Raw genomic sequence first — 19,500 nt, 5'->3', positions numbered from 1 at the left:
GAGGAAGTGCAAACCGTGCTGGACAAGGGTGCAATAGAAGTTGTCTCAGACCGCTCCCCGGGTTTCTACAGCCACATTTTTCTGGTGAGAAATCCTCGGGGGTTGGAGACCAGTACGTAATAGACCTCTCCCTACTGAAGCAATTCATTCGTCAGACTTGGCTCATGATGTTCAGTACTCTCCTCCGTCGGGGAGAACGACTTCTTCATGACAGTGGATCTGAAGGATGTGTATTTTTAAATCCACATTCATCAATCCTCCCAAAAGTACCTCCACTTTATCTTCGGGTAGATTGCGTTCCAGTTTAAGGCACTTTGCTTCGGACTCTCAACTGCCCTCCAGCTGTTCACAGCGTGTTTATCCTCGTCTCGGCTTGGGGCCCATTGGCAGGGGATACGTCTATTGAAGTACCTCGATGACTGGCTAGTCCTGGTGGGTTCACACACACAGTTGCTTCAGGACAGGAATTGACTTCTCGAGTTTTGCCGCACCCTTGGGATTATGATAAATCAGGCGAAGTCAGATCTCCTACCCAAGTAGAGAATAAAGTACCTGGGCATATTGATCGATACAGTGGCGTCAAAAGTCTTCCCCGCAGGCTATCCCATCAGCAAGTTCAGGAAAGTTGCGCAGCTGTTTCTGTTCCAATGGGAAGAACCAGCATGGCAGTGGCAAATCATAGTTGGTTACCTGTCGTCCTTGGAGAAGCTGGTTCTCCATGGGCATCTCAACTTACGTTCTCTTCATTGGAGAATGAGGGAACACTGGTCCCAGGCTCAAGATCTGCAATCCTTCCTCATTCCTCTATTGGAGGAATTAAGGAGGGATTTGGAATGGTGGTTGGACGACAGGAACCTCTTATTAGGAGTACCCTTGAGTACTCCACTCCTCCTGACGCTTCTGTACTCGGATGCATTGACCGAGGGATGGGGTGCACACTTCGAGAACTAGTGACCCTGGCATCATCCATAATAGTAGGCAAATTGCAAGGCTTATCTTTCGATGTTATCTAGAGGTTGGTGATCAGTTACACTTGAATTCATAGCAGCGTTCGTAGCAAAGACCCAAAACCTGTTGGTCCCTGACACCAGGTTCAGTTCCTTTAAGATCCCTTCCCAAGAGGACTTTTTAGACAATGGCGCAGATTAGATGCTGTTCTGTCCTGTTAGGTCGAAGTGGTGCTATCTGAGGAGGACTTGACAGCTCCGACCTGAATGTCGACGACTCTTCGTTAGCACTGGCAAGTCCAAGAAAGTGTCCAAGAACACGATTTCTTTCTGGCTTTGTGAGGGGATCAGAAGGGCACACTCGGCTACTCGAGTAGACGAGGCTAATACCCTTAGACCAAGAGCCCATGAAGTCTGGAGCGACACTCGCATTCCAGAAGAATCTGGCAGTACACCAGGTATTGAAGGCAGGGGTATGGTCAAGACTGAGCTCCCATTTTGCTCCCAAGTGGTCAGTAGTGCCTGAGCTCAGGGCTGGATTAAGCTGGGGGTGGCCTCAGGGGCCTGGGCCCCGGGCCACCCACCAATAAAAACAACACATCTTAATTTAATAAGGTTAGTACAGTAGTACCTCGAGATACGAAAGGCTCTACTTACGAAAAACTCGAGATACGAAAGTCAATGCGAAAAATTTTACTGCTCTACATACGAAAAGTTTTCAAGATACGAAAGGTTGTTGCTGTAAAGTCCCGAGATTCGCCCGGACCACCGAGAACAATTTTAAAACTCCCGCGCCGCCAACTGAGTAAACTCGCCACCATCCTCCCGCTCTCCCATTGGTTCCTGATGCTAGTCACCCATAAGGTCCTGCTCTCCTATTGGTCAGCATCTACCCCTTGTGCTATTCTATTGGTAAAAGGATGCTGTAAATTGAAAAACTTATTCATGCAATACATTTAATAAAAAAAAATTAGGTAAAGATAGAATAAAGAATAGAAATGAATGGTTATTATACTGTTTGGTAGTTTCATTAGTTGAAGAGAGATACTAATGACAATTTATGGCTTTCTGTGTGCTAGGAAAAATGATTGCTTGGCGTTCGTTCGATACTCGTAAGACGGGTAAGAGCTGAATGTAAACAATCGATTGGAAGGTTTTTTTTGTTTTTGTTTATGTATTATAGTTAATGTTTAATTAATAATTATTTGAAATGAGTACATACTGATTATTTATACATTTTATTGGCATATTCTAAGCTTTTAGCTCTTAGGTTTAGATGTCAGATTCATAGACCAGGCTACAGTAGCAACCACTAACATAGGCTAGGCTTATTGCTAAGGGACACATGCTAAAGTCCTAATATATGCAGTAAAAATGGGGTTGAACATTACATGCAGTTGAATATTACTCAAGTATGTACAGTATTTTGCCTTTTTGGAGTCATATTTCTTCCGTCGGATCGGCGTTGTAACCCTAGAACATGTGTTTTAGGCCTGGAAATATAATTTACTGGGGTGTTTTTGGAGGGCTTGGAACGGATTAGCCATTTTACATGTAAAATGTGTTCCAAGATACGAAAAACTCATGATACGAAGGCCGCCTCGGAACGGATTAATTTCGTATCTCGAGGTGCCACTGTATTGTAATCAGGCACTAATATTACCCATACTTGCCAAATTGAGAATTTTATTAAGTTTGACAATAACATGATGCTCGTACATACGAATGTTACGAATGTTTGTGTCACTATGGTGGTAAGTTGTGTTTCAGATTATAATGATTTGTGGCTGCAAAGTAACATACCTCAGTATTCTTTGTATTACGGCCAAATTAAATTTGTAAGATGTGTCATAGTTAGAATACAACCTAACTTGTTAATCTACATGTCTCACGCGAGATAATACCATCTATATCTAAATTGACTTTAATTATAATAACGGGTTACACTAGTCACGCTTACAGTTCCCTAGTGTTCAGATGAAATGTTTGAAGAATTAGCCTCCGGCTACAATGTTAAAAGTTTCCAAGAGTAAGAAGACATTATATATTTTAACTTGTAAGAGATAGTAATTACGTTAAACATCTTTCCCCTTCTCAATCATTAATCATAACTAAACAATTGCCAAGCCAATAAAGCAGGGAGTGAGATCTAAGCTTAAGTTGTGATCAAATAAAAAGTCTCATGCTTTGAAACCCTTCTCCTCTTCATCCCTTCCATTGCTGCCAGTGCTTGAAAATGTTTTCAAGATCTTGAAAAATTAACCATGGTCTTGAAAGCTTGAAAAAAAGTTAAAATCCAGGAAATCTTGAAAAATCTATACCGAATAACATAAAATTCCCAGGAGATCAAGGAAGATCTACTATGGTTGAAATCAAACAGCAGACTTTCAGAAAAGGAAGTCTCTCCTTCCTTCGAGCCCCAACCTAGACTTCCATGCAGATGCATCAGATCTAGGTTGGGCGGCTATCCTATATGACCAAGAGGTATCAGGGAAGTGATCTCGGGATCAAATACACACTCGCATCAGCCTGGAAGAACTAACAGTGATTTATTTATGACTTCAGCATTTTGCTAAGAAAGTCCACAACCAGACAGTGATGGTGCACCCAGACAGCACCACAGCCCTGGCTTGTATACAGAAGCAAGGGGGGACTCATTCACAATCCCTTTGCAAAGCAGTAAGCTCTCTCCTTCCTTGGGTGAACTGCAACCAAACAAGCTGGTGACCCCATTCATCCAGGATAAGCTCAATGTCCTTGCAGACGGTTTGAGCTATCGCAAGCATGTGCTCCCTGCAAAGTGAACTCTACATCCGCAAGTGTGCGAGGACCTATAGAGATGGGGTGGGGAGACACCTTATAGATCTTTTTGTGACCTCCAAAAACAACTGACTCCCAGTATTTTGTTCACTAGTCCTGGATCCTCAAGCATGGGCGATGGACACCATGCTACAAGACTGGTCCAACAAAGATCTATATGCTTTCCCACCATTCTGCATGATATGGGAAGTAATCAACAAGTTGCGCGATCACTCAAATGTGATGATGACCTTTGTGGTCCGTTCTGGTCGAGACAGGAATGGTTCCCAGATCTCTTCAGGTTCCTGACAGACTTCCCAAGATTGTTACCTAATGGCCCAATCTACTCAAGACAGTCCCATTTCAGGTGGTACAACCAAGGATTGTCCACTCTGGCCCTGACAGGGTTTCAACTTTCAGGAAAATCCTTAGACAGAAGGGGTTTTCAAGAGCAGCTTCAGTTGCTATTGTACAATGTAGACATTCTACATCCGAAAAAGTCTACCAAGCCAAGTGGACAATCTTCAGGGCCTGGTACAGAAATCGTAACGTCTTGTCTTCTAAGATATTGGAGAATTCTATCTTTCCAGACCTCGGGACGTCTAGAGGTCTCTCTTCATCTACAATCAAGGGATACAGAGCAATGTTGAACTCAGTTTTTCAACATAGAGGCATAGATCTGTCCCCAAACCCAGATCTTTCTGACCTAATCAAGTCCTTTAATACATCCAAACCTAAGGAATCGGCAAATGTCATGGAATTTGAATGAGTTTTAAAATGCTCTCTGGTTCTTGTTTCGAACCTGTGTTCTTCTTCGCTACGAGACATTACCAGGAAGACCCTCTTTTATGTAGCATTTTCAACAGGTAAGTGGGTCTGTGAAGTACATGCTGTAGATAAAAGAATGGGATTTTCCCAAGGAGATGCAGTTTGTTCATTCACCCTGGGCTTTTTAGCAAATAATTATAACCCAGGTAAACCCTGGCCATGTTCCTTCATTATTAAGAGTCAGAAATCCTTGGCCCTGAAGAAGAAGAGGAGAGTTCTGTGCCCAGTAAGAGTCCTGAGGTATTACCTTTAAAGAACAGAAGATTTGAGGCCCTTTAAGTAATCTTTGGCACTCTGTGAAGAATCCATCTCGCACCCTGTTGAAGAATGCCCTGTCTTCTTGAGAAATCAGATCACTGAAGCTCATTCTTTGATTGAAGAAGTCTTGCCTTCCTTCAAAGCCAAAGCTCACAAAGTAAGCGATGTTGCAACTTTGTCAGCCTTCAGACATAGTTTATCCTTATCCTCTATTTTACAAGCAACTTATTGGAGGCGTAAATCGGTATTTGCTATCCATTATCTTTGTGACGTAGAAACAGTTTACGACAATTGCAGTATCTTGGGTCCATTATCGGTGGTTGATATGGTGTTTGGGGATGAAGTGTAGGTAGCCTTTGTGCCTTCCTATCGTCTTACCTTGAACTAAGGTGTCGAGTTTGAGGGGAACCCAGGGCTGCTGTGTACCAGGAGTACCCACCAGTCCCAGTGTTTTTATGGTTGGTTGTTAATGTAATTGGCAATTCCCGGTTATCAGCGGGGGTTCCATTCCCGGGGGTGTACCGATAAGCAAAAACCACCATTAACTGAAACTAGTGATTTATGGCATCATGATGGCACTTATGGCACCGATAACCGGAACTCCGCCTGTTATGGCGCCATAAATTGCCGATTTTATGGCACTAGACAAGTCCCATAAAACTGGATTGCTAATAACCGTGGACTGCCTGTATTTTTAGTAGGTGGTGGTGATGATGTATTTATGGTTGTTTGGTTTGTTGGTATGCACCCTGGACAGGGCCAATTACATATGTATGCAAGCTTAGTAGACAATGGTCTTATCCCTTGCTACAAGGTCCCACTAATGTAGTGGTGCATCATGGCTACTTTGCCACACCCTACAAGGTTAAGATGAGAGCTGACCAGAGGCAGTATGTACCTACAGTAGCTCTCTTACCAGGTAAGGAACAACAAGCATTGTTTTATTGCTAGCAATTTGATATTCTCTTAACTCATTATCATAGAAAGAATTCATGTTTCCCACCTCCAGTGCAATGTGGGATTCAGCAATATAATTATGTACCTGGTAAGTTAAATATATAAAAATTATATTTTTATAATAAAATAATGTTTTATTTATACTTAACAAGAAATTATGAATCAAAGCTCTCCCTCCTCCCCTCATATGGACATTATTTTTAACAAGTAATTATGAATCAAAGCTCTCCCTCCTCCCCACATATGAACATAAAGGCAGAAAACAATTGATGGCTCTCAGCTGGGTTGTTCCTTCCTTACCTTGAAAGTGGGCGGGGCCAATTATGTTATACAAGCTAGCATTACTGTGAATTTCAACAATTTTTTTTAAGTTGCTGGTGAATGGAACTTTAGGCAATATAATTGCTTGGTAAGTAAAAATGAAACCTTAATTATATTATAAAAATGTCATTTTTTGCTCATTTAGATAGTTAATTGCAGGTTGCATCTCTTGGCACTGGTGAGATTGGTGACAGTGGTTACTTGAGCCAAGCAACTGGAGATACCCAGACAGCTGTAACACCTCAGCATGGACCCCACTCTCCCACGACACCATATTCCTTGCAAGATATTGTTCCTCAACAGGCTCAGCTCGTACCACATTCTCCGAGAACTGGTGAGCTATTGTAAAAGCACTTTACAACTTTTTTTTTTTTTTCCTTATCAAGAGGTGACCATGCACTTCCAAATAGTTTAGATGGTTGCATACCTTTGTAAGTCTTATGGTATTAAATTCTCCTAAGCATTTTGAAAAGTAGTACTTGTTTTCTATATTACTCATTTTCATGCAAGATGAGGATTAAAGGAAAACTAGTTCTGTAACTTGTTTTCAAGAATTTAAAAGTTAAAATCTCATAAATTATGCTCAATTTTTCCACATCCGAAAAAATTACTATATTTTTTCCCTATTTTGCCTTATTCTCTGGCAATTTAGATAAGTTCTGTATCAGAAAATCCATGAATTGATTTTTCAACAGAATCCTCAACATTTTCATTTTGTCCCACCATTGAATTTTTATGGAATTGCAAAACATATGTTCAGTAAGACATTTTTTGGTCCAGCCATATGAAAGTTGAGAATCAACTCAGTGTTGTGGTTAAATATTTAGTAATAATAGTAATTAAAGGCAAAATTTTAAACAAAAGAATTATTCTTCCAAAAGTACAGTTTTTCCTAGCACATACTAAAATGAGTTAATTACACGAAGGACTAATGAAAATCAATGGGCTGCCTTAGGCCACCTAGCTTCATTGCCCTTTTTTCTGAATGTATGGAATTGCGGTAAAATTGAAGGTGATGAAGATGTAAGTATAAAAAACAATTCGTGAACTTCTGGACACTGAGTATTTTAATTGATACTGAATATTATGTACATTAGGATTGATTTTCTGTGTCTTTGCTCTTTATATCTGTAAGTTGGCAACAATGCTTGAAGTATTCAGTATGGTGTCTAAAGTATATTTTGAAGAGTAGCTCAAGTGTAAAAAATGTAATATGATACATGCTCATGAAATTTGCTTTTTTTAAGAATTTATTCTTAGATATCATAACATGGAAATTTGTATGGCATATCAGGATTTTCACATCTTTTCATTAAAGTTTCACATTGTTTACACTGCTAATTGCAGTTTAGTCATTCATCAGCTGAAAAATATTTAATTGGATTATCATAACCATTACATCACAACCAGTATATCACTCTTTAGAAATGTAATCCTATTTTTTCAAGGCTAATTCTCCTTTTAGGTGATGCTATTAGTATGATGAGTGAAGAAGGAACAGTTTATGGAGATGACACATCCAGTATAGGGGGAGATTGGTCTCCTGAGGGGGGTGATCCAACGAGAGATCTGCTCTCTCGACCACCTGACCCCCCCCACCAAGCCACTCCAAGACCACCACCTCATGCTGAAGTACAGTTAAGATATTTGATGCAGGTAGGTTACTCTTATAAAATTCTTTTGAGCAGCTCCTACTGTACTTGCACAGAAGTCCTTCATTGATCCATTTTCACCTGGAGCTTAACACTGTCTGGATGGCATTCAGCACCACAGTATATATATATATATATATATATATATATATATATATATATATATATATATATATATATATATATATATGATATACAAAATTCATTATACAGTATACATAGAAAATTTTTAAATTATGCCTGGATGGTTTGTGAAGCTGCTTGCACAGAAAGAGCCAGTGACAACACTAATTACAGTCATAAACACAGTGAGAAAGGGTCATTGTAGGGGTGATAGGCTGAGATAACCATTGAGTTAGGAGGGTTGGGAGAGCCCTTGTCTGTATGGAAGTTTTTGTAATTGTCATTGTTTTAAAAGCATAAGCATCACTTAACTTCATTTTGTGTATTGCTTTTGGACAGGCTCTGTATTGGGGGGGGGGGGGGTAGTTGGATAGGTCAAGGTACGTAGGTGCTCATGGGGTGGGGGAGCCAGGAAAGCATAGTGGGGAGGACTGGGTAGGCCTTTTTAATTTCATTACTTTAAGGAATTTGGTTTTTATTTTTTCTCAGCCAGTAATACATAAATTGATTTTAATGTTAAATAATTTGCAATTCCAGCAAACTAAAACACTTGAAGATATACAAAATAGTATCATTATAAACTGCCCAACTGTGTTGTATCAGAACTTTTCTTGCCCATCATTACCTAAGCCTGTGTATTTATTTGTTATGGTATATGAAAATTCACAAATAAGATCTCACTTGCCCCAAACATATCTTAACCCTTAGAGGACTGGCTAAGGTTGGCCAATTTAAGAAAAAGACATCAGTGGAAAGAGAGTGATATGTAAATGAACAAGGTGTAAGAAAAAAAAATTAAAAATTTTTTGTATATACCCCAAGAAGTTGAAAGTGAATATTTACAACCCTTTGCAGGGCCTCTTCCAAGACGCTCTTAAAAATATGCTAATTATATCAAGTCATACATGTTTTTATGATTTATTCTACTTTATGTTGTAAAATTATAATTACAGCTCACAAAATATCATAACAGACAAGAACTAAAATCAGTAACAAATGCTGGGTACGTATATTTGTTGTAAAATATTTACAAGATTTACTGTAGATGGGGAGATGTGGTAACTTTTTGTGAGTTTGTGTGTGTTTTTTTTTTAACTTTTTGTGAGTTTGTGTGTTTTTTTTTTTTTAATATTTCTTTGAACTTTTCTTTGCAAATTACCAGCCCGAGAAGAGTCTACTTGAGACTCAGAGGTCTGGAAAAACTAACACCTATTAATAATTAATAATCTTTGCAAATTTACAATTATAGCTGGCTTACTATCATAAAAGATAAAAACTAATACCAGCAGCAGTCCTTGGGCAGATTTGTGAGCAAATTAAAAAAGAAAAAGACTGTGGGATAGAGAGGGGCAATACATTTCCCCCAAGTCTCAAGGCACACTGATCTCCCTGTGTCCAGTGCTGAGCTACTACAGCTGCTATAAGTCATTTATAGATCATTAAAGTGATGTGAACATCTTTCCCGATAAATTCATCCAAATTGTATGGCATGTAATACATTAATACTTTTATGGGTTAGCTGTCTGTTGCTCAAATTCTGTTATAGGTGCTCATATGATCATTCCCATCCATTAAGGGTTAAATCAACTTTGACAGTCAAGAGAGAGGGATATGAAACCCAGACAGACAGTGTGTAATGTGATTGCTTAGAGAAGTTTAGAAATTACATACCTTAGAGAGCTTGGCATATATCACTTTGTTTCCATAAGTTGCTTTTATTCAAAGTGTAGACTTTATACACAGTATATGAGATCCCTTAATGAATTATAATATATTTACGGCCATCAGAGTTGTTTTTTTTCTAAAGTCTCGGAAATGTAGTGTCTCCATGAAGGTGAAGGTTAAAGTTTTTTATAAGCCTATCCTAGCCAAAGAGGAAAGTTATCTTTGCTAAACATTAATCAGAATGACTGGACAGGCAGTCCCCGGTTATCAGTGGGGTGCTGATAAGGAAAAACCGCCATGAACCGAAACTTCGTGATTTCTGGCGTTTATGGCACAGTTTCGGTTAATGGTGCCGCTGTTAGGTATGTTATGGTGCTATAGCTCCATTATCGGCACCTTATGGCACCTCTAACTGAAACTCTGTTCATTATTATTGCCAGAAATCGCTGATTTTATGATGCTAGACAAGCACCATAAAACTGGATCTTCATTAACCAAGTCTGCCAGTAACCGCTGACTGATATGATTAAATTACAGTATACATACTTAGAGAGATAATAAATAAACGTAAGTAGCATAAAGAACTGAAAAATTTATGTAACTTGGTCACACATTCATTTCCATACATACAGGCTGTTTAAAGTAAACGAGTCAATGCCCCCTCATTTTGGGAGCACCTTGACGTGGTGATGGAGTTCTCGAACCTCAGAAATTTCTTCCTAGGTTTGAACCCAAGAGTCCCATAAAACATTATATATTTTTGGGTTAATATCTGTGGATTTTTCCACTTTTGTCAAATTTTCCATATCTAATAAATAAGAAAACATATCATAACTTGGATTGGAGTTAAAGCCGAAGCTAAATACTAGTGGGAACTGTGGTAGATCCTTCATCTACCCAACAATGTTCGGACCTGGTTTTCCAGGCGGAACTATTCTGTGGAGCTGGACCACGAATTCCAGAGGGGCCCTTATTCTAGGAATAAAACTCTCAGCATTCTGTCCGGTTCGCCCATGACGTGGCTAGGATGGGGATAATTGTATTTTCATAATACTCTTACTCCTACCAAGCGGGTATTGCTTACACTTGGGCCATACTAATCATGTTATGCCTTCCCCCTTTTTTGGGTAGGGTGGGTATGCGGACATTTGAGAGCCATTTCTTACTTGAGCCATTGGCAGAAGATTTAACTTCACAAAAAGCCAATGATATCTTTTCAAAATGTATTATTTTTTTTTCTCTAATTTTTTATGATAAATACACCTAAAGTTTTTAGAAACCCCTGAGCCCCTTGATGACAAAATTTGGCACAGTTGATGACCATTGGAAATTTATCCCCGAATCTCCCTCAGTCAGTTCAAGATAATAATGCAGCAAAGGCACTTCCATTTCTGAATAAATTATATGATCCGAAACACCTGCCGGGGCCTATGGAAATTCTACAAAAAAATAAAAACCAATCAGAAGATTCGAACATTGTAGCAATGAAACCATACGTACAGAGAAAGGAGCCAAATCTGATACACAGATAACCCACATAAGGCAAGTTCCAAAAAGAAATAGAAATTATCATCTTAACCCAACACTGGTACATTTTGATAATCTTTTTGGACCAGATAACTGGTCGAGATTTCTAGTACTTGAAGCTGAAAATAAAATATCAACAGCAATACTAGAAAACAAATTATTGAACATACCTCCAGCATAAGAAATGGAATGCCGATATATTAAAGAAAATGAATGGTTACTTCAAGTAACAATGAAAAACCATTCCACCAACTTTTTAAATATAAAAGAAATAAATGGCACAAAAATAACTAAGAAGTCATGAAACATTAAATTATATGCAGGTCACAATCATTTTACCCAACATTGAAGAAGAAGGACTACCCTCAAAACACTTAATACTTGACTCCTTTAAGTTAACCCTCTTACGCCGATTGGACGTATTAAACGTCGAGATAAATTGTCTCCCGGGTGCCGATTGGACGTATTAAACGTCGACATAAAAAAGTTTTTTAAAAATACGCGGAAAAATACTTATAGGCCTACCAGCCGAAAACTTTTAAATCATGCGCCTTGGGGGATGCTGGGAGCTCACGGATCAAGGCGTTGTTTTGTTTACAATCGTTACGCAGGGCGCAAGCGGGAATTTCTTTCTTATCGCAGAAATTATTTCGTCACTTTGACATAATTTTTCCACCATTTTAAATTAGCCGTTACATGGAGTATTATATATGAAAATGTGCACAATTTCATGTAAAATGCAACCAAAAAATACTCATGATTGTAGCTTTTATCAGTTTTGAAATATTTTCATTTAAATAACCATAAGTGCCAAAATTTCAATCTTCGGTCAACTTTAACTACCGAAATGGTAGAAAAACACAGTTGTAATCTAAAACTCTTATATTCTAGTAATATTCAATCATTTACCTTCATTTTGCAACAAATTGGACGTCTCTAGCATAATATTTCGATTTATGGTGAATTTATGAAAAAAAAAAAATTTTCCTTACATCCGCGCGGTAACTCTTCCGATAAATTTTTTCGTGCGATTGTCGTAATGTTTGCACCATTTTAAATTTGCTGTTACATAAAGTTTTATATATGGAAATGTGCGCAATTTTATGCACAATAAACTAAAAACAACCCATGGTTGTAGCTTTTATTAGTTTTGAAATATTTTCATATAAATAATGATAAGTGCCAAAATTTCAACCTTCGGTCAACTTTGACTCTACCGAAATGGTCAAAAAGCGCAATTGTAAGCTAAAACTCTTATATTCTAGTAATATTCAATCATTTACCTTCATTTTGCAACAAATTGGAAGTCTCTAGCACAATATTTCGATTTATGGTGAATTTATGAAAAAAAAACATTTTCCTTACGTCCGCGCGGTAACTCTTCCGAAAAAAATAAAATTTTTTCGTGCGATTGTCGTAATGTTTGCACCATTTTAAATTAGCCATTACATAAAGTTTTATATATGAAAATGTGCGCAATTTCATGTAGAATACAAGTAAAAATAATTGAAGGTTGTTGCTTTTCTCATTTTTGAAATATTTGCATATAAATCACGATAAATAGAAAAAACCACGTTCGGTCAACTTTGACTCTACCGAAATAGTCGAAAAACGCAATTGTAAGCTAAAACTCTTACAGTCTAGTAATATTCAGTCATTTATCTTCATTTTTAAACAAATTCAAAGTCTCTAGGACAATATATAGATTTATGGTGAATTTAAAAAAAAAACTTTCCTTCCCTCCGCGTGCGGATTCTCAGCCGCAAATCTCCGAAATGTGTACGTCGCATTCTCGGAATATTTGCTCCGTTTCATATTAGGCGTTTCATAGCGTTTTATATATGAAAATGTGCGCAATTTTATGTAAAATACAACAAAAAATAATTGAAGGTTATAGCTTTTCTCATTTTTGAAATATTTGCATATAAAAAAAATATAAAAGAAATTAGAGATTTGGTCAACTTTAGCTCTTTCGAAATGGTCAAAAACTGCAATTGTAAGCTAAAACTCTTACAGTATAGTAATATTCAATCATTTATCTTCATTTTGAAACAAATTGGAAGTCTAGAACAATTATTTAGATTTATGGTGAATTTTTGAAAAAAAAAAAACTTTTTACGTTCGCTCATTACGAATTCATGCATCATTTTGTGATAATATTTTCTCTGTGTTGCTTTGATTGTTTTACAATGTGTTATATACCAAAATAATCGCAATATAGTGTAAAGTACAACGGAAAAAAATTAACTCGTTAGCTTTAACCGTTTTGCTCACAGTGCGATTTGAATACAATTATATACATTTTTTTTTCACGCTATCATATATCGCATTATTTATATATGATAATTATATTTTTTTCATTTCTGATGGTTGCATACTAAACTTCAGGCAATGACAAAAAAAGGAGCCAAATATGAACTCTTAATCTTGAAAATTATGCTCGCTGTGATTTTTTGGAAAAAATATTTTTTCCACTTCGGCGTCACTCCAAGACCCCTTTGGCTTACGGGAGATGATTTTTATTATACCCCTTCGGTGTAAGAGGGTTTAAGATACAGTAATGTACATGATTTAGAAGTCTACTCAGTTCCAAGGTGGAAAGAAAAAATAAATTAATATTGCAAAAGTAAATTTACAGGCCAAGATCTCCCACTCAAAATAAAATTCTTGGACAAAATAGAGAAGTGCATCCATTTATACCAAAACCACTTCAGTGCACTCAATGCTCAAAGTATGGGCACACATACAAAAAATGCCATAGCTAATTTGAAATGTAAATCCCCAAAATGTATTAACTGTGGACAATCCCATCACACTAAATCTAAGGAATGCTCCTTTTATCAATACAATAACAACACAGAGCTCCAGTTGTTGATAAACAGAACAGGAATGTCAGTCAAAGAAGCTAGACTCAAGCTAAAAGTAAGAGGAGTCAGTAATCCATCTTAAAACCACACTTTTGCGAATGTAACTAAAAATCTAAATATTGATCACATTAATGACAAACAAGATAATATAAGCGTACCAACTAATTCTCATATCAATATTGCTGAACTCCAAAACAAGCAAGTTGATATATTCACCAGTACCACTACTAATATAGAAGATTCAGATATCCATGGAAAAGAACTTCCAATGGAAGAGGAGTCAAATAATAATAATAATAATAATCGAGCTGATAAAAAGAAAAGAATACTGGAACGAACCCCACTTAAGGGAAAAAAAGTGAATATTTAAAATTACAATCAATCCAAAGAAACTCCAACTACACCAGGAGAACATTTTAAAAAAGATATTGTAATAACCTCACAAGTGGAAATACACAATTACCCTCAAACCCAATCAAATAGCCAATGTCTGGATAGTAAAGAATAAATTAATCACTTTATAATTCCTAATAGATAATACTAATGAACATACCATTAAACCAAACCAAATTATAACTATCACTCCCCAACTGTCCACAAGGCCCAAATACTATTCCACTAATAACAATAAAGCAAATAACCCCTCAAGCCAACAGTCCTTATCACTACAGAAAAGAACCAATAGAATTACAAAACCAGAAATTTCTAAAGTTAGAAGATCAAATACTTCTGAACCAATACCTAACATCACCAAACATGCTTCGTATTGTGGTTGTAATGACCCATGTGAAATTTCAAATATAATAGTGAATCACTTTAAAATATAATAGTGAATCACTTTAAAAACATAAGTGCCTACTCCAATCTAAATGAACATTTCCAAAATATATGAACACAGTGGAAAAATAGTATACTCAATTTTGAAACTATTGAAGACCTAGAATATAATTATGCATTTAATAGGGATGAATTAAACAATGCTCTATTTTCATGTCATCCATCTAGCCCCCATTGCCAAATCATATTTACTAAAATTCTATAACACCATCTGGATGAAACGCATTTATCCAGATAAATTGAAACATGCAATCATTATCCCAATAAATAAACCTGGGAAAGATTCAAGTAATCCATCCATGTTCCTAAGTTAAACTGGTTTCCTAAATAAAGTATATATATATATATATATATATATATATATATATATATATATATATATATATCATATATATATATATATATATATATATATATATAATATACATAAAGATTTTTTTGCCACAAAGGAAAAATGAAAAAAGCGAGATAGCCAAGTACTTTCGGTCCTGTTCGGACCCTTTACCTCAGTAAAGGGTCCGAACAGAACCGAAAGTACTTGGCTATCTCGCTTTTTCATTTTTTCCTTCGTGGCAAAAAAAACCTTTATTTATACATAGCATCACGTTTTATATCTTTGTGATCAGTATATATATATATATATATATATATATATATATATATATATATATATATATATATATATATATATATATATATATAAAGGTTTTTGCCACGAAGGAAAAATGAAAAGCTTTTCATTTTTTTCCTTCGTGGCAAAAACCTTTACCTTTATACATAGCATCATGTTTTATATACTTCGTGATCAAGTTATTGTATAAATATATATATATAAAGGTTTTTTTTGCCACGAAGGAAAAAATGAAAAAGCGACATAGCCGAGTTACTTTCTCGGTCCTGTTCGAACAGGACTGAAAGTACTCCGCTATCTCGCTTTTTCATTTTTTTCCCTCTGTGGCAAAAAACCTTATTTATATATATATATATATATTATATATATATATATATATATATATATATATATATATATATGTATATATTACTATATACATATATGTATATCTATATATATATATCTATATATATATACTATATATATATATATATATATATATATATATATATATATATATATATATATATATATAGATATATATATATATATATATATATATACTTTCGGTCCTGTTCGAACAGGACCGAAAGTCTCGGCTATCTCGGTTTTTCATTTTTTCCTTCGTGGCAAATAACCTTTATTTATACATAGCAACACGTTTTATATACTTCGTGATCAAGTTATTCATATATACAGGGGGTCCTCGAGTTACGAAGTTGATCTGTTCTTAAGATGCGTCGTAACACGATTTTCAGCGTAAGTCGGAACATTAAAAAATACCACATGATTTAATGTAAATACCTATCAATAACAACGAGAGAACAATTCCTTACCTTTATTAATTTGGTTGGCTTGCACACTGGAGAGGAAGCTGCGGTGCTGGAGAGACTGGGGGAGGTTAGTTTATCACTGTCGCTTTCATAGGAGCAGATCCTTTCACATGTTCAACTAATGCGATCTTTATCTTTGATAATGGTAACAACGGTCGAAACGGCTAAGGCCAGCGAGCGGCCAATGTTTGTTGGCGTTTCTCCCTTCTCAGATCGCTTTATAATGACCACTTTAATTTCCATGGTGATGGCCTTTCTTTTCTTCGATGCACTACCATCAGAAGAGTCCGCCTTGGGCTTGGGAGCCATAACAAAGAGCAAAAAGTTACAAAAACGATACAACACAAGGGAGAGAGAGGCAGCGTCACAACCAAAATGGCGTATGGGCGAGGAATGACGTAGCGAAGCGACGCCGTCCTCTCCCCCACAAAGCGTATTCTTCCGCGTGCGCCCAGAACTAGTTCGCGTTTGTTTACGTCGCTTACAACGCTAAAACCGCGTAAGACGGAACGACGCATTAATATTATTTTTTATAAATTTTATGGGGGCGCGTTCGTAACCACGAAACATCGTTAAGTCGAGGGCACCAGTGTAGCCCGAGGACTTACTGTATTTATATATATATATATATATAATTTATGTACATATATGTATATATATATATCTATATATATATATATATATATATATATATATATATATATATATATATATATATATATATATATATATATATATATATATATATATATATATATATATATATATATATATACATATATATATATATATCTATATATATATATATATATATATCTATATATATATATCTACATATATATATATATATATTCTATATATATATATATATATATATATATATATATATATATATATATATATATATATATATATATATATATATATACATACATATATATATATATATATACATATATATATATATGTATATATATATATATATATATATATATATATATATATATAAATATAAATATATATACACACACACACACACACACACATACACAGTGGAACCTCGTCATACGGAAGTCCTTACTTATGAAAAATCCAAGTTACAAAAGCAAAGACGAAGATTTTCTTGCTTTTGTATACGAAAATAATTCAGGTTGCGAAAGGGTAAAGTCCGAGATTCTCCCGGACCGCCAAGAGCCATTTTAAAACTTGCCCGCCGCCAACTGAGTAGACTTGCCACCATCCTCCCGCTCTCTCATTGGTTACTGATGCTAGTCACCGCCGTCAGATCGTGCTCTCCTATTAGTCAGCATCTGTCCCATCATCCCTCTACGTACAGTGGTTACCCCGTATTCGCTGGGGATGCGTACCAGACCACCCTGTGAATAGTTAGAACCCGCGAATGTTTGGAACCCCTATAAAAACGCTAAAAACAGCCTATTCTGTTAGTTAAAATGCAAGAAAAATCACTAAAAATTTTCATACAAAGTGCATTTTATGATGAAATTGACCAAAAAAACCAGGAATTTATGGATATTTCTCATAGAAAAATACCGCGAATGTGCGAATTTTCCGCGAATAATGCAGGGAAATGTTCCAGAGAGAAATCCGCGAATGTGTGAGTCCGCGAATCCGGAGAACGCGAATACGGGGGGTCCACTGTAAATGCGTCCTTCGACCATTTCGTCGCATAAGCGTTATCGTACGCACGCGGAATTCGTTTGTTCACATATATTTTGTTTGTTAACATAAATTCGCATTAGTGATTTCGCTTTCGTTGTTCTGTAAGTTACTTTATTGTGTTGTGTGAGAACTTAATTACTTCTGTTATTAGCCATGGGTCCCAAGAATGTTGCTGAAGTTCACGGAAAGAAGAGGATGCTTCTATTGAGAACGAAGATGGAGATAATCAAGAAGTGTTAATGTTTTCTGCTGCCTTATGTAATGTTTTCGTAAGTTTAGTGTTAATGTTTTCTGCCATTTTTTAACGTGTTTCGTAAAGTTAAATGTTCATGTTTTCTACCATTTGTCCTCCTCCTCTGTCGCCACTTTCGGAGATCGCCTCACTCAAAAGGTAAGGTTCCACATTTCACTACATATGCACATACATGTTACACTTTATTTACAGGTACGTACTACAATACAGGTTATGCTAGGTATTGAATGGTCCAAATTGTTGTATATCATTGTTTATTGGTCAATTTAGCTTTTATTATAAAATTTTACTGTGGTGTTTTTTGTAGGGCTTGGAACGAAATTAGGTAATTTCATGTAAACACCTAGTTTCAAGATACAAAAAAATCAGGTTACAGAAGGCCGCTTTGAAACGGATTAATTTTGTAACCTGAGGCACTACTGTGTATGTATGTATGTATGTATGTGTGTATGTATATATATATATATATATATATATATATATATATATATATATGTATATATGTGTATGTATATATTATATTATAGATATATATACATTGTATATATATATATATATATATATATATATATATATATATATAATATATTATATATATATATATATATTTTATGTATGTATATATATATATATATATATATATATATATATATATATATATATATATGTATATGTTATATATATATATTAGGGCTGTTGCCTTGTATAATATGGCACCCTATGAGGTAATGTTAGACTTGCGATAATCTTACGCTAAGTCGGTTGGTTATGCACTTCCATACTCATTGGAGTGTCTTGGGGTTTCATGATAACGAACGAAGTAAGTATTTTCTTTCTGATGTGAGGTTCTAGTAGAAAACACGAAGTATAAAAATACATATATTCTTCTGAGATTACATGATGAATATAGGATTGTACAGGTCTGCCAATGACGATGGCTTGATAGCTTCTGCCAATGATGATGGCTAATTCTGTTCTCACTACCATCTCGGTTACAAGTCATAAAAGAAGCATACAGTAGCTCAAACATATGAACATACATACAAAATGAGACACATTAGAAATCCCGTAGGCCGTTTGAATTATAGGTCGCGGTAGTTGTCTCAAGCAGGAAGCTTGGACTAATGTTTCAAAACAAATGAATGACCACAGGTGACGGCATGTCAACTTAGCCTACTTTATTGTATATGTCATCTTTATCGTCTCTGGTCTGATCACATTCCTGCAAGCAATCTGGTTGACCTCTTTAGTTTTAGTCTTTTATATATATGGAATAACATTCCATATTTTTATTATGTAATCACTTACATATATATATATACAATGAAGGTAGGGGAAGC

At 35.8% G+C, this 19,500-nt stretch overlaps 1 protein-coding gene across 2 annotated transcripts in view; it reads left to right on the top strand.

Annotated features, from left to right (window-relative positions):
* The window catches only part of LOC135196961 (guanine nucleotide exchange factor subunit Rich-like), a 387,875-nt gene that overhangs the window by 250,848 nt on the left and 117,527 nt on the right, over positions 1–19,500 (top strand). For both annotated transcript variants that reach the window (XM_064223819.1, XM_064223820.1), the window contains exons 25-26: positions 6,270–6,444; positions 7,576–7,766. In XM_064223819.1, coding sequence (XP_064079889.1) covers positions 6,270–6,444; positions 7,576–7,766 — 366 coding nt within the window. The remainder of the gene's footprint in view (positions 1–6,269; positions 6,445–7,575; positions 7,767–19,500) is intronic.

Source organism: Macrobrachium nipponense, chromosome 18 (genome assembly GCF_015104395.2).
Source record: "Macrobrachium nipponense isolate FS-2020 chromosome 18, ASM1510439v2, whole genome shotgun sequence".
In the NCBI taxonomy this organism is placed as follows: Eukaryota; Metazoa; Arthropoda; class Malacostraca; order Decapoda; family Palaemonidae; genus Macrobrachium; species Macrobrachium nipponense.
The sequence above is the reverse complement of the archived record's forward strand: the minus strand, read 5'-3'. Positions and strand labels throughout refer to the sequence as shown.